Here is a 13,919-nt window from a genome sequence, read left to right on the forward strand (position 1 = left end):
ACTCAAATTCAAGAGAATATTCTGATGGGGGTGGGGGGAGATTTTTTTTAACCTCTTTAAATGTTAGCTGCTAGTTTCTATTATGGAAGATGGAAAAATACACACTAAGAAATCATTCAAACCTCTAGATGCCAAAGCTCTAAGCTGAACTGGACTATGTTTTTTTTTTTTTTTTTTTTTGTACAATTGTCAAGTTGAACATATTTCATGTTTATACAATGGTACTTGAATTCTGCAGTCTAAAAAAAGATTCCGGGCAGCCCAGGTGGCTCAGTGGTTTAGTGCTGCCTTCGGCCCAGGGTGTGGTCCTGGAGTCCCAGGATTGAGTCCCACGTCAGGCTCCTTGCACGGAGCCTGCTTCTCCCTCTGCCTGTGTCTCTGCGTCTCTCTTTGCCTCTCTCTGTGTCTCTCATGAATAAATAAATAAAATCTTTAAGAAAAAAATAAAAAAATTAAAAGATTCCTAAAAACAAAAAAGATTCTTAAAATACGAGGATCTTATACTCAAAATATCCCTTTTTTCCTAAAGTAAATGTTTATGAGATACCTGTATATTTAAAAATAGTGTTTGTTGGGCAGCCCGGATGGTTCAGCGGTTTAGTGCAGCCTTCGGCCCAGGGCGTGATCCTGGAGTCCTAGAATCGAGTCCCACATTGGGCTCCCTGCATGGAACCTGCTTCTCCCTCTGCTTGTGTCTCTGCCTCTCTCTCTCTCTGTGTCTCTCATAAATAAATAAATAAATAAATAAATAAATAAATAAATAAGTGTTTGTTTTTCCCTGACAAGTGTTTACAGAGTGCCAACCATGTGAAGTACGAAGTCAGGGACAGTGGGAGCATAGCAGTTAACAAAACAGATAAAAATCTTGGCCTTTAGGAAACTTACACCCTAGGGAAAATCTTGTGTAGTTAACTAAATAAATGAAACAGACAGCCTATTACACAGGGAGAGACTTGGTAAAATGATTAAATCAGGAAGGAGTTGGAGGGCGGCGGATGGGTTGCAATTTTAAGTAGGCTGGTCAAAGTAGGTCCCTCTGAGAGGCAGCATTTAAGCTCTAGGAGCCAGACAGGTGTACTTAGGGAAGGAGCATCCCTCCTAGTACAAAACCCAGTATGGCTGGGCTGAAATGGGCAATGGGGAGAACAGAAGTGAGGCATGAAGTCTGAGAAGTGAGGGGACAGATCAGGCTGGGGACTGTAAGCCACTGAGACGTGGGATGGAAAGCCATGAGAGAGTTTTTATTTAAAGTATTAATGTGATCTGGCTTACTTTTTTTATTGAGATATAAGTCACACATATCATAAAAATCACCCTTTTAAAGTGCACAACTGAGCTGTTTTTAGTATAGTACTAGGTTGTGCAATCATTACTATTTCTAACTCCAGAACAACTGTACCACCCGAAAAAGTAACCCCATACCCATTAGCAGTCATTCCCCTTCTTCACCCCCCCCTCCCAGTAGGCCCTGGTAATCTACTTTCAGACTCTATGGATTTGCGTATTCTGGTCATTTCATATCAAAAGAATTATCCTACATGGGGCCTTTAGTATCTGGCTTACTATTTCCACGGATGTCTCTGGCTACTGTGATGGGTACAGGCTGGAAGGAGGTAAAGACAGAAGCAGGGAGACCAGCGGAGAGATGAACGCAGTAATTCCAAGTGAGAGATGAAAGAAGTCTGAAACAGGATGGGAAGCAAGATGGGAATTATGGCCAGATTTTGGGTATGTTTGGGTAGACTGGAGGTCAGGTATGAGACGAAAAAAAAAAAAAAAAAGACAAGGATAAGGCACATCTTTGGCTGGAGCACCTGAATGGAGCTGACATCAACCCAGGGATTAGGGCCAGGGGAGAGTTTGGGGGGCGGGGAACTGCCTGGGAGGAAACAGCAGGTGCTGGATTGTGATGCTAAGTAAACCCCGGGTGCTACCAGCTTTCCATGGGAAGATGGCACAGAGGGAGCTGGACTGCAGTCTGGAATTCTTCACTGGGCTGGAGAATGAAGCCCATTTGGGAATAGGAGAATGAAGACGTTAATACTATGAAAGCGATCACCAAGGGAGTGAGTGATTATTATAGAAAAGACAAAAAACCCAATGAAAAAGTCCTTCGGCATATTAATATTTACAGCTGAGAGGGATGAGGAGCAACCAGTGAAAAAGACTGAGAAAGAAACATCAATAAGGTAGCAGAACCAAGACTGGAATCTTGGAACCCAAAGGAAAAAAGTTATCATGGGCAAAGGCACTGTCAACTGCCCAGTGGGGCTGCTGTACCTCTTAGGGCGAGGAACCAGGAACATGGCAAGCATCATTCATAGACCACGAATCCTCCCTCCACTCCTCTGGCTCAATCTGCTCCAACCACAGCCACCTCTGCTTTGACACATCTTGTGCCAGGAGACAGAGAGAGGAAAGGGATTACAGTCGGGGGGTGGTTCTTCTGAGGAGTTTAGCTGTAAAGCCATGGAGAGGAATAGCAGGAGCACAGGGGGCGAGGGGGCTTTTTGTGAGATTCAAGAAATAAAAATGTAAAGAGGGAAGCAGATGATAATGGAGAAGACAGAGAACTGCTGGGACAGGTTCAAGGGAGACAGAATTAAGAACACTATCGAGGCACCTGGGTGGCTCAGTGGTTGAGCATCTGCCTTTGGTTCAGGTCGTGATCCTGGGGTCCTGGGATCAAGTCCTGCATCAGGCTCCCCGGAAGGAGCCTGCTTCTTCTGCCTATGGCTCTGGGTCTCTCATGAATCAATCAATAAATAAAATCTTTAGTTTAAAAAATAAACACACTTTATCATTTGTCAAACAGTCTGCAATTAAAATATAAATCATCCACTGATGTATGAAAAACAAGTAAGGATATGCTATTTTTTCCCGCTAGGAGACACAAAAAACATCATTTAAAAGGATCTGGATCTACTTTTCAAGGCTGAAGATACTGAACTGACTGTACACAGAGTGTCAGGGTCAGGCAGGGTTAGGCTCTGGGCTTGGAGTCATAAGAGCCAAGTTCAAAGACCATGACAAGATACAACATCCCAGAAACTTCTTTTGACCTCCCCATTTACATCCATTAAGATGGATTAAAAACAACCTGTCCTTTCTACCTCATGAAATTGATGAGATAATCAAATGAAATACACAAACACGGTAACTCTTAGTAGTGCTATATCCCCATAAGGCATTTTTAGCGCTATCAGAGAAGGAGGAATTGTATGTGCTTGGTCTAATTCCAACACCTTCCATTTTAGCTCCAAGGAGGGGAGCAAAGGCAAAATGAAAAATCTGGGGCATTAAAGTATGAAAAAAATGGAAGCTTTCTTATTGTATTTAAGATACACTCAATAAGTTGTATAGGAAGTAGGCCTTAATTTCCACTTTTATAAAGCTTAACAGTCAAAAATCCTTTAGATAGATTCAGCTGAGCCTGGGGCCAAAAAAAAAAAAAAAAACCAGTGCATTACAGTTGACTGAAGGCCTGAAGTCAGCCCATGCTCGCAAAAAGATGTCATCTAGTGTCTTTCCAAGAATTTCTTCTAGCCTCCACATTCCCAATCACCTGCCAGGATCAACTCAACTCAAAAGACTAGTTCATCCTTAACTGCTCACCCAGTAACAGACATTAGTTGATGTTTAAAAGAAGTTTTTTTAAAAATTATTATTTTATTAATTTTTAATTCAGGCTGCTTCGTGTATGGACCATAGTTCTTATCAAGGAAAACATATCTTACAAGGCATCTTGATCAAGCCATTAAGTTTTCTCCTCATTTTGTCAGGTCATCTACCACACAAGCATGTGTGCTCATTTTTTCTAATGAGAAAAAGTTTATCAAGTCTATCAAAGAACCATTAACGTAAAGAACTTTGAGAGGGAACTTAGAGTTGACACCAAAGCTGAGCTGACCTCGTTGCTCAAGCTCCCCCTTGCATTTGAGCAGAACATTTTGGTAAGAATTTAGCTGGCCATGAGATCTTAGTAGATTTTACAGCAAAGTGTGAGAGGTAGAATGGACAAGGAAATACACACACACCTGTCTATAACTGTATATGCTACTTTTCTTTAAACTATGTCTATCTCATTATATATTCATCACTTGGCAGAGGAATCAGAGCTTCCTAGGAAATCAGTATGTACACCATATATAATAGAAAAAAGAGCTCAGTTATTTCTAATTATAAAGGTATTTTCACATTTAATGACATATTGTTTGTAACAAATTAAGATACTGATGCTTTACTTAGAATCCTAATCTCCCACTAAAACCTCAGTTACTCACTAAAAAATTTCACTTTATAACGACCTATATTATCGAATTGATAAGAACAGATTACTCTGATGGGTAAGCATATCCACCCCAAGCTCCCTCAGTCACAAACTTCAGCATTTTTGGGGAAGGGATTTATTTTGAGCACCTGAATTTTTTTAAGTTAAAACACATCATTTAAGGGGCCCAAGTCATGTTAAGCATCATTTTTCATTTGATTATTGCTAAAGAAAGTTTTTATCATACGCATATTATCCTAATACCATGTTATGGTAATTATTAACAATATAATTAATGCCATAGTTAACATTAAGAAGTTAGTAACTAATCTTAATTACTTAGGGTCATCAACATGAATACCCAGCAATGGACTGACTATATAAAATTTTCACAAATTTAGGATTATCTAAGGAGTGTGGAGCTTCTCACCCTCCCCCTGGGTAGAACCAGGCTACACTTTTTCTTAGATGACAGCTTTGGCCTCTTAGAGCGTCTCTGCCTCCCATACACTCTGCAGAGGCCGCCAGTCACCTCCTGCTCCTGACAGCAAATCTGTGTCTAGCTGGCTCTTCTATCTCCATGCAGTTATCTGTTCATGCTCAAAGCAGTAAAAAGAGCCCCATGTCCAAAGGAAAGCACCTCTGCCCCAACCCAGGTGCATGGCCCCAGACAACAAATGGAAGGAACCCTTTTAGGAATTCGTGTCCCTGTGCACACAATTAAAGAACAGGCCTGAATGATCCCTAAGTCCCATCCAACCTTCAGACTTTGTGATGAATCCTGTTAATGGCTAGGAAAATTAATATCTAAGTTCATTAGAACTGTGCCCAAAGAAAGAACAGAGAAACTCTGACAAATGACCTCAGAGGTTCCCGTACTTCTGGTGCATGGAATTTATAGTATCATATTTTTGTTATGTTGTGGACTTTTGGGTCTTTCTCGGCTCTTTGTTATATTTCCAATAAGCGAGGTTCTTATTAAATGGGGCAGAATTATGAGTTTTTAAAAATAGAAAATTAAATACGACTCACATATACTTCTTCCACATAAAATAATTCAAGAAATTTTCAAAAATCCAGAGTAAATTATTCCTTTATGAAAACTTGTTTCCAAATGCATTTCTATTTGATAGATCAACAAAATGACACCGTATACTAAAAAGTGATTTACCTATAACTACATCATGACCATCAACCAAGCCAGCAGAGAAGAGCTCCTGAGATACACCATCTGCCGTATCTGTCCAAATGTGAAATGAATATGTATTAGTAACCATAAAATAAAAATCAACAACCCAGTACAATGTAAAAGATATTTTTCATTTACGAAAATCACCCACATGTGTTTTAATTCAACAATTCAGATTCTATCAGAAGGAAAAATCAGAAGCAATGTGAAATATATTTTGCCATATAGAACTTGCATCTTGATATTTATTCAACGGAGGTCCTGCAAAATTATTATTTCACTTTTGGTGAACCAAAAAACATTCGCCCTTTTGGCTACCACCTGAATTAATCCTCAAATGTACCGCTATAAATTAGCTCCTAACAGGTCCCAATGACACTGCTTTTCTTTCCTGCCAAGGTTAATTCCAGCCATCAACAATCCTTTTCTATCATTAGTAGCTACTGAGTCAGAATTTATGGCAAAGGTTGAACAGGTAGCACTTGACACAGCCTTATATTTGGTACAAACAGCCTTTGAGCCTGTCAGACTATTAAGATGAGCTATTTAAATTTATGCTATTAAGAAACTCCTTTAGCATGACATTGATCATTTGATAGCAACAGATTCATCCTCTGAAAATGTGGCTGAATAAAAGAATGTGGTTTCTCGATGATAACTGACAGGAGTTAGAAATCTCATAAAGATGGGACTAAACAGGCTGTAGCAAGTGAATATAACCAAAATTACTTAATTGAAAGGTTATGAATGAACATGGTAATAAGTGAGAAGTCTGTCTGAAGACTCTGTGAAGAGAAACTGATAAATGGCAATGTGCTCAAAAGAACCATTACGAACTCTTGTGTTTTTACAAGGGAGATGACACGGTCCCCACGGCCTTCTGACATTATCGCAAATGTCCAGAACCACAGCTGGGCGAGAAGAAAACTGGCTCAGCAGCTGGCAACAACCTAAAAGAAGGTTTGACTTGAGTGATTGAGTGTCCCAAAGTCAGGGAGCACCTCAAAGTATTGCTGCTGAACCAAACAAGCATCTAAATTGCACTGCAGTTTGCATGCCTAAGGCTGCCCCCATGGTCTGTGTGCATGCACACCTGTGAGCACCCACTTGAGTGTGTTGCTGAAGGTAAAATTGTCTTTCACATTGTGGGCTTTAATGTGTTTTGCCCAGTGTCTGACACATAGTAATTACTCAATCAATGGTAGCTGTGATAAGGATGATTGGCCAAGGATCATCTAAAATGTACCTCATTCTCTAGTGCACTCTTTCTTCCTTTCATACACAGTGAAATTTCCAGGATCTCCAATAAAAAAAAAAATCTGAACGCCACTGTACATTCGTTGTATGTAGAGAAATTGTGGCATTCCATCATTTTACTCATTCCACATTATGATGAATAACAGACAGACATGGAAATAACATGAAAGAAATGGAAAAGAAAAATAAAGGAATCTTTCTCAACTATGAGATACCATATAAGGCAGGCTTATCTTGGGTCTTGTTCTTACTAGAAGTACAAAAAAAAAAACACCTTATAAAATTCTCTGAGGGATAAAATGATCCCATAGCATGGAATCTAGGGTGAGAGGCTCCCTCTACTCTGCATACAATTTAGCTTTATAAAGTAGATTAGAAAACTCAGCCTCATAATCTCATCCTCCTGGATGCCACTAGAAACTTCTCTACAAAAAGTGTACTGAATTCCAGTGCCTACCTAGCAGGCACAGTGCACACAGTAGGCAGTGATTACATTTCTATGGACTGATCATCTATTAAAGCATCTGGATGTGTTACTACCACCTCGAAAGTATCAATAAGATCTTACACCTGAGTAAGGAGCTATGCTCACAGAATGTAGTTAAAAATGGAATAATCAAGCAAATCCTCATTGAGGGCTAGCACTAAAACAGTACCAAAGCAATGGACTTTCCCAAATGATTAAAGTTTATAGCACTGCCTATGATTTTCAGGACTCCTAAACACCAGATCAGTCATGTTAAAATAGCACAAGGGTCATGCTGGCCATTTTTGGCCCAAAAGAGAAATATCCCACGTTTGTATACCATTAACTAGTTATTCGTATGCATGTGAGTAAGAGATCAGCAATGGTTTAGAACAGAAACTGGAAGGTAATTGGTAACATTTTTTTAAGCTGCTTAACATGCCTAATAGTAAACAGGTTAAAATCATCATAAATAATCATATTTGCTCTGGTTTGCAGAATATATGGCAACACAATAAGTGCAAAGGGCTTGCTCTCATGTGAAGGCAGAGAATATTCAGTATGTTTATGTTATTCACTCTATGCCATATTACACATTTATGTGTGCATACAGCACAGACACAGTACAATGCATGCCCAGTGCAGACACCACCTGAATGCAGACAGCTTCAGTAGTCACAGAAGTACAGTGACACATCCATGGTGTTTCCCTTATTAGCTGGCCAGGGAAGGCCAGCAGCTATCATCAGGAAGCCAACACTACAATTTCTATCCGGGAAACAAAAGCAGATTCAGCCTACAATGTCAAACAAGGCTGCTAAAGCCAGCAAGGAGGTCCAGTAATGTTGAGAGGGCCATCTTCTCCTCTAAAATCCTCAACTTAGAAATTCATTTGTCATCTCTCGAAATTCAAGTTAACTTTTATTTTGCTGCTGCCAATTTTAAATAATTAAATTAAAAAAAAAAAACAAAACCTTGAAAGAAGAATCTATTCTTTTATTTACTGTACTTGAAAGCATTTAGCATATAGTTACCGACTTTATCATACCACTGACTGGTCAATATTCTTATGTTATGACAAAACAAAATGCTTCTGGGTAATAGAAATTAGTGCTGTACAATTTCACAGACTGACTCTAAACTCCCAAGACGGGGATGTTCCCAGAAAGATCAATTCGCAAATTTGCTGGGGCCCTATTTGCATATATTTTGTAACAAATACTTCCTATGTTACTTTAATTTAAACATACTAGGAGTCATTAAATCTTGATGTTGACAGGGGACTAGACATGAAGGTCAGTGAGTCTATGCCCACATTTGGCCCAGGAACATGTTCTGTTTGGCCAATAGTGTTTTTTTTTTTTTTAAACTGAACATGAATAGACATGGTTTCCTGAAATCCCCACAGTTTGCTCTGGCTCCTGTCCATGTCTGAGTTGGTGCCTTCTTACAGGTTCTAACAGCAGGGAGGTCAAAGCAGTTAACTCATTGACCAGATATAACACTAGGAAGGTTCAGATTTTCAAAATTTTAGCTAATATGATGTATTTAATCAAATCAAAATTCACATAGAGCTCTACTACATAAAATAATTACAGAGTATTATTAGCTTAATGTATATTAATTAATATATTCAAATGTATGAGCCTAGTGTATTTTATTTTAATAATAGAAGTTATTTTAGAAGATTTTCAATAAACACATTGAAGCTGCTTTCACGTACTTAAAAATCGGAAACCAGGTCAGGGAGAACAGGAAGTCTCAGCATTAGCATCTGATTTTCACCTTTTTGGATTCTTCTGGTTATGAACTAAAGTGTGGAAATAGCAATTTTTGCTTAACAACTAATCCTGTGGTCTCCAAAGCCTGTTCATATGTGTTATTTATCCACTAATTAACCAAAATAAGTGCCTCCTGAATAGCAGGCACTTAGTCAAGTGTTAAAGATACAAGAAATGAGACATGGTTCTGTGAACTCTAGGCATCCAGGAGCTAAGGGAGCAACCAGTTTGGCCTTGAAGCTGTAAGAATGGCAGGGTTCCGACCAAGCGGTATGAGAGCAGAGGGGCAAAAGTATAGCACTTGTGTGATGTCTTGTTTGTTGCTCACCTCTCACTAGGACTGCTCTGTGTTACTCACTACACTCATCACAATATCCTCTAGGCCCTGTGTCACCACGCCAGAGTTTATTTTCATGGTTGAGCTAATGTATTTCATTTGTATGTGTATATAAACCATACAGCATGTCACAGGAATTCTTGTAGTCAGTACAGGTTCGGTTTGGATTACCCCCAATTACTGCAAATCCTTCCTCTCTCCCTACCTTCCTTCCATCCTCCTTTCTTCACTTTCAGAGAAAGCATTTTTGAATAGCAAATTATAACCACACGCTTGTAATCAATTTCTTCAATGCTCTTTGCAGCAATAAAATAATAATTTCAATTATAACTTACCTCTTCCTGGAGTAAACTCAAACCGTATGTCATTAAGTTCCTTTCTGGAGTTTCTGAAATACATAACATATAGCACATTAAAATCCAATGAACTACAGCTTAATCAAACTAAATGTATTCCAATTTTTACAAGATGCTACTAACATGTAGACAGCATTTACAGCTTTGGGTCGCCTCTGAGTAATTCCTCAAACAGAAGAGAGAGTTATGATAATAACAAAGGGAGAACTGATTGAATTTACATTATAGAAACGTGTATTTCACAAAAATTCAAAAATAAAGTGTTCTTTTCTAAAATCTACACTAAACCAATAACCTTACATATAATTCTATAGTTAAAAATTTCAGAAGATTTTAGTCTAAAATAAATGACTTGGCACATTTTTCATATTTTTCCTAAAAATAGTATTTTATCAATTATTTTTAAAAGTGAAACAAATAGGAAAGATGGTCTCAGTGGTAAAGTTTATGACAACACTACACATTGAATCATGCAACAAAATGCTCAAAAAAGGATATATATTTTATTAAAAATTTTATCTACACAGTAGGACCCCTGAATGTTGTGAAGTTATCCATTGAATATATAAACTTTTAAAAAATAAATATAAAATGCTTACATGAAACAGTAATATATACATTTGTATGTATATCTGATCCAAAAACTGATACTAGGGAAATATGAAACAAGTAAATACTTAAGATATGAGTTTTCCATTAATATTAATTTCAAGAAATGATATGGGGCAGTGAGCTATAATTAGAATGGTTTTAAATTCTCACAAGAATACTAAAATATTATGAGAAACTCTCAACAGATGCTACCATTAACGTTAATAAAAATACCATAAGAAACTGCAATAGGAAACATGAAATAATAATTTCTACAGACACCCAACTATTTGTTCAGCTTCCAAAGGTCCGAGATAGAGACAGAGATGGCATGAATACCCATCCCAAACAGTCTTGGTCTGGTGCCAGGAGAGTCTGATATAATCCTGTTTAATTCTCCAGTTTGGGACTCCAAATAAACTTGAGGTAATAACTCCTGGTCTCTATGTTCAGTGCCCACATCATGATGCCACCAGTCTCTGGGCCCTTTCTGGTCCACAGCCTGAGGCCGCTTCTTCAGGTCCTAGGACCTCCTACCGCACTAAATGCAGGAGGCCCAGAAAAATGACAAAGGCATGGTATTAACTTAGAGAAAGCCTTTCTCCCATGCCTAGACAAGCTACCCTAAGTCTACACTCTCCCACAAGCAGGGAAGTAAGGGTCAAGAGTTCAAGAGATGCTCAAGCCCAGGCCACAGTCCTAAGAGCCTTGAACCACTATTCGCAGGTGTTCTCATCTTGACTGTCACTCACTATTCTTCTTAGAGATAGAACGGGATGAGGGGATAACAGAAATGGCTAAAGCTTTGATTGCTTTTTAGGACCTAGGACTGCAAATTGTGGACTCTCACTCTAAAAAAGTAAACCTATGACCAATACATGAAATTGGAGACAATTGAAGATGGTTCAGATGTCAGCTTGGACCCCAGACTAAGGACTCTGTCCTGGAGATGGAGTAGATCATGCACAATCAGTATCTGCAGCAGATGAGCTGCTTGACTATGGCACTGTCTACCAATGTCACTGCACGTTTACACAGCACTTTCATATATATCAGCGGCTCTCAATTTTTTTATTTTTGGTAAGCCTCTATAATGTTTGGCTTAAGATAAATAAGTGGATTCTTATTTTTGCTTCTATGTTCAATCTGCTGCAAGATCACATATCATAGTGCCAGCCACTGGAAAATTCTACTCTAAGTGTGTTGAAATAATGAGTGAAAAAGGCACATAATTTCTCAATGTTATTATGAAAATAGTTTGACCTCATGGGCTCCCTGAGACTCAAGGACCACCTCCCCCCACACACACCTTCTATGGTCACAGGACCACACTTTGAGAAACACTGATAGCAAATTTCATGAATCAAATCTCATTTGATTCCAGCAATCAACCTTTAAGATATGCAAAGTAGGTATTATTTGTTTTTCATTTTTTAGACAAGCACATTCAGTGGCCTTTCCAGGTTTACAAATTCAGTGGCTTCCTTTCACTTCTGAGAGAAAAACAATCTTCCTCAATATTCTGCATATCACCATAAAAAGATCAGCAAGCATGCTTTTATTTAATAGCCTTGGTTTTAGGTGTTGTATATCAACAAAGGTTGGATTAGAACTAAAACAGCCCAACAAGAAAAGAAAAATGATCACTAGGAAAGCAAGTATTTATACTATATTTAATAATGAAATGACAAAAGGAGGGAAAAAGAAAAAGGAATCTGATTTGATGTTAACTTAGGCCACTGTCAATTCCTTTCCTCTCTTTCTTTTGGTCAGTCCTGTCTAAATTAGTTTGTCCTACTAAGGCCATAAGAAGAGAGGTATAGGAACTGTACCCAAAATATCATCACACACATCCTGATTCTTCATTAAGACTATGGAAGTAATATCTAATACCATAATTTCTACATCAGCTATGGTTCGAGTTATGGAGGTTGCCTAGTCAAGTCATTCTTTTATGACTCTGAACCTAAAATACTTGCCTTTGAAAAGATCACAGTGATTGATTGTGAGTAGTAGACTTGTCTCATCAGGTTGAAATATAGTTGGAAAAATGCCTAATTGGATCTAACTACTGAAGGTCATCCTTTTATAAAGAATTAATCTTTTCAGACTCATACTTAACACCTTTAATTGAAAGTACATTTACTTTAATTGATATGGCACAGGATATTCTTGATTTCAGAGAAGCTGAAAATAGGTATGATTTAAGGCCAGAAACTAAGTCTGTGCAACTTTATAGAGGAAATGTTTGAAACTTGAAATTAACAGCTTCAAGACCCAGGCTACCAGTAATAACTCTTATTAAAAACCCTATTAATCCTGGGGTGCCCGGGTGGCTCAGTTGGTTGAGGATCCAATTCTCGATTTCAGCTCAGGTCATCATCTCAGGGTCCTGAGATTGAACCTTATGCTGAGCTCCATATCCAGTGAGGAGTCCGCTTGGTTTTCTCCCTCCCTCGCCTTGTGCCCCTCCCCGACCCCTGGCTCTCACTTTCTCTCTAAAATAAATAAAATCCTTAAAAACAACAACAACAAAAACTACTTTTAATCCTAAAAATAACCAAAAAGAAAAAAAAAACACCCCATCAAAAAACATACTCCTAAATTCGGTAAGCACAAACCCTTACTTTTCATTGTAGGTAAATATTGCATCACAAAGCCAAATGTCTACAGGGCTCACGCAGAGTATTTATTTTTTAAAATAGGTGATACCACCACATGGGTTAAAACCCAAAAGGTACAACAAGGTGCTCTCTAAAATCTAGGCCTCCTACTCTTATTAATCAACTACCTGGTCCCCCTTAATGGTATAGGCTTTTTGTACATCCCTTCCTGAGATGTTTCATGCATATATTAGCAAATATACATACACAGTTCCTTCTAGCCTGTTTAATACAAACGTAGCATATTATATCCGTTGCTCTGCACCTTGCCTCTTCTTTTAATAACACACCTTGGAATTTCTGCATAGTGACTCACAGAGAGAGCTTTCTCATTCTTTTTTTTTTTTTTAATAGCTACATAGTATTCTGTTGTCTGCTATATCCTTCCCATTCAATGAACAGACTGTTTTCAGTCTTCCACTGGTATAAACAATGCTCAGTGAATAATCTTGTTCTTATGTCATTTCGCAAATACGTGGGTATGAAAATAAATTTCTAGAAGCAAATTGCTTGGTCAAAGGATAAACGCATTTGCAATTTTATAGATATTGTCAAATTCCCCTTCATTCAAGTCATACCAATTTATACTCTCACAAGCAATTTGTAAGCACCATTGCAGGAACTCTCAATGAGTAAAGCAGGAAATATATGGAAAAAACAGGGAGATGTGTTCTCCCAGCTGGAAAGCTTCTTCCCTATTTAAAGAAGGCAACTACTGGTCTGTACCAGCTGGTTAAGCCAGGCAGGAATTTGGGCTCAATTTTGTTTATAAATAAATAAATAAATAAATACACACACACACAGATATAAATGTTATAAATAAAATGCATATATGCTATATGTCATATACAAATATATGTACATTTGCTATATCCATTCAAAGTGACAAATCCAGAGATCTAGATTGTCATGTGTAACATCTTCCTTCTTGCTCATTCAATTCATCTGCAAGAGACACAGTGGACACTGAAATGAAGCAGCTGGCTCTGAGGGTGGTGATGACGATCAC

At 38.2% G+C, this 13,919-nt stretch overlaps 1 protein-coding gene across 3 annotated transcripts in view; it reads right to left on the reverse strand.

Annotated features, from left to right (window-relative positions):
• STK39 (serine/threonine kinase 39) overlaps nucleotides 1-13,919 on the reverse strand; it is a 291,842-nt gene that overhangs the window by 51,014 nt on the left and 226,909 nt on the right. For all 3 annotated transcript variants that reach the window (XM_041722629.1, XM_041722630.1, XM_041722628.1), the window contains 2 exons: nucleotides 9,636-9,688; nucleotides 5,442-5,510 (listed from right to left, as the gene is read on the reverse strand). In XM_041722629.1, coding sequence (XP_041578563.1) covers nucleotides 5,442-5,510; nucleotides 9,636-9,688 — 122 coding nt within the window. The remainder of the gene's footprint in view (nucleotides 1-5,441; nucleotides 5,511-9,635; nucleotides 9,689-13,919) is intronic.

The sequence above is a fragment of the Vulpes lagopus genome, chromosome 11 (assembly GCF_018345385.1).
Source record: "Vulpes lagopus strain Blue_001 chromosome 11, ASM1834538v1, whole genome shotgun sequence".
NCBI lineage: Eukaryota > Metazoa > Chordata > Mammalia > Carnivora > Canidae > Vulpes > Vulpes lagopus.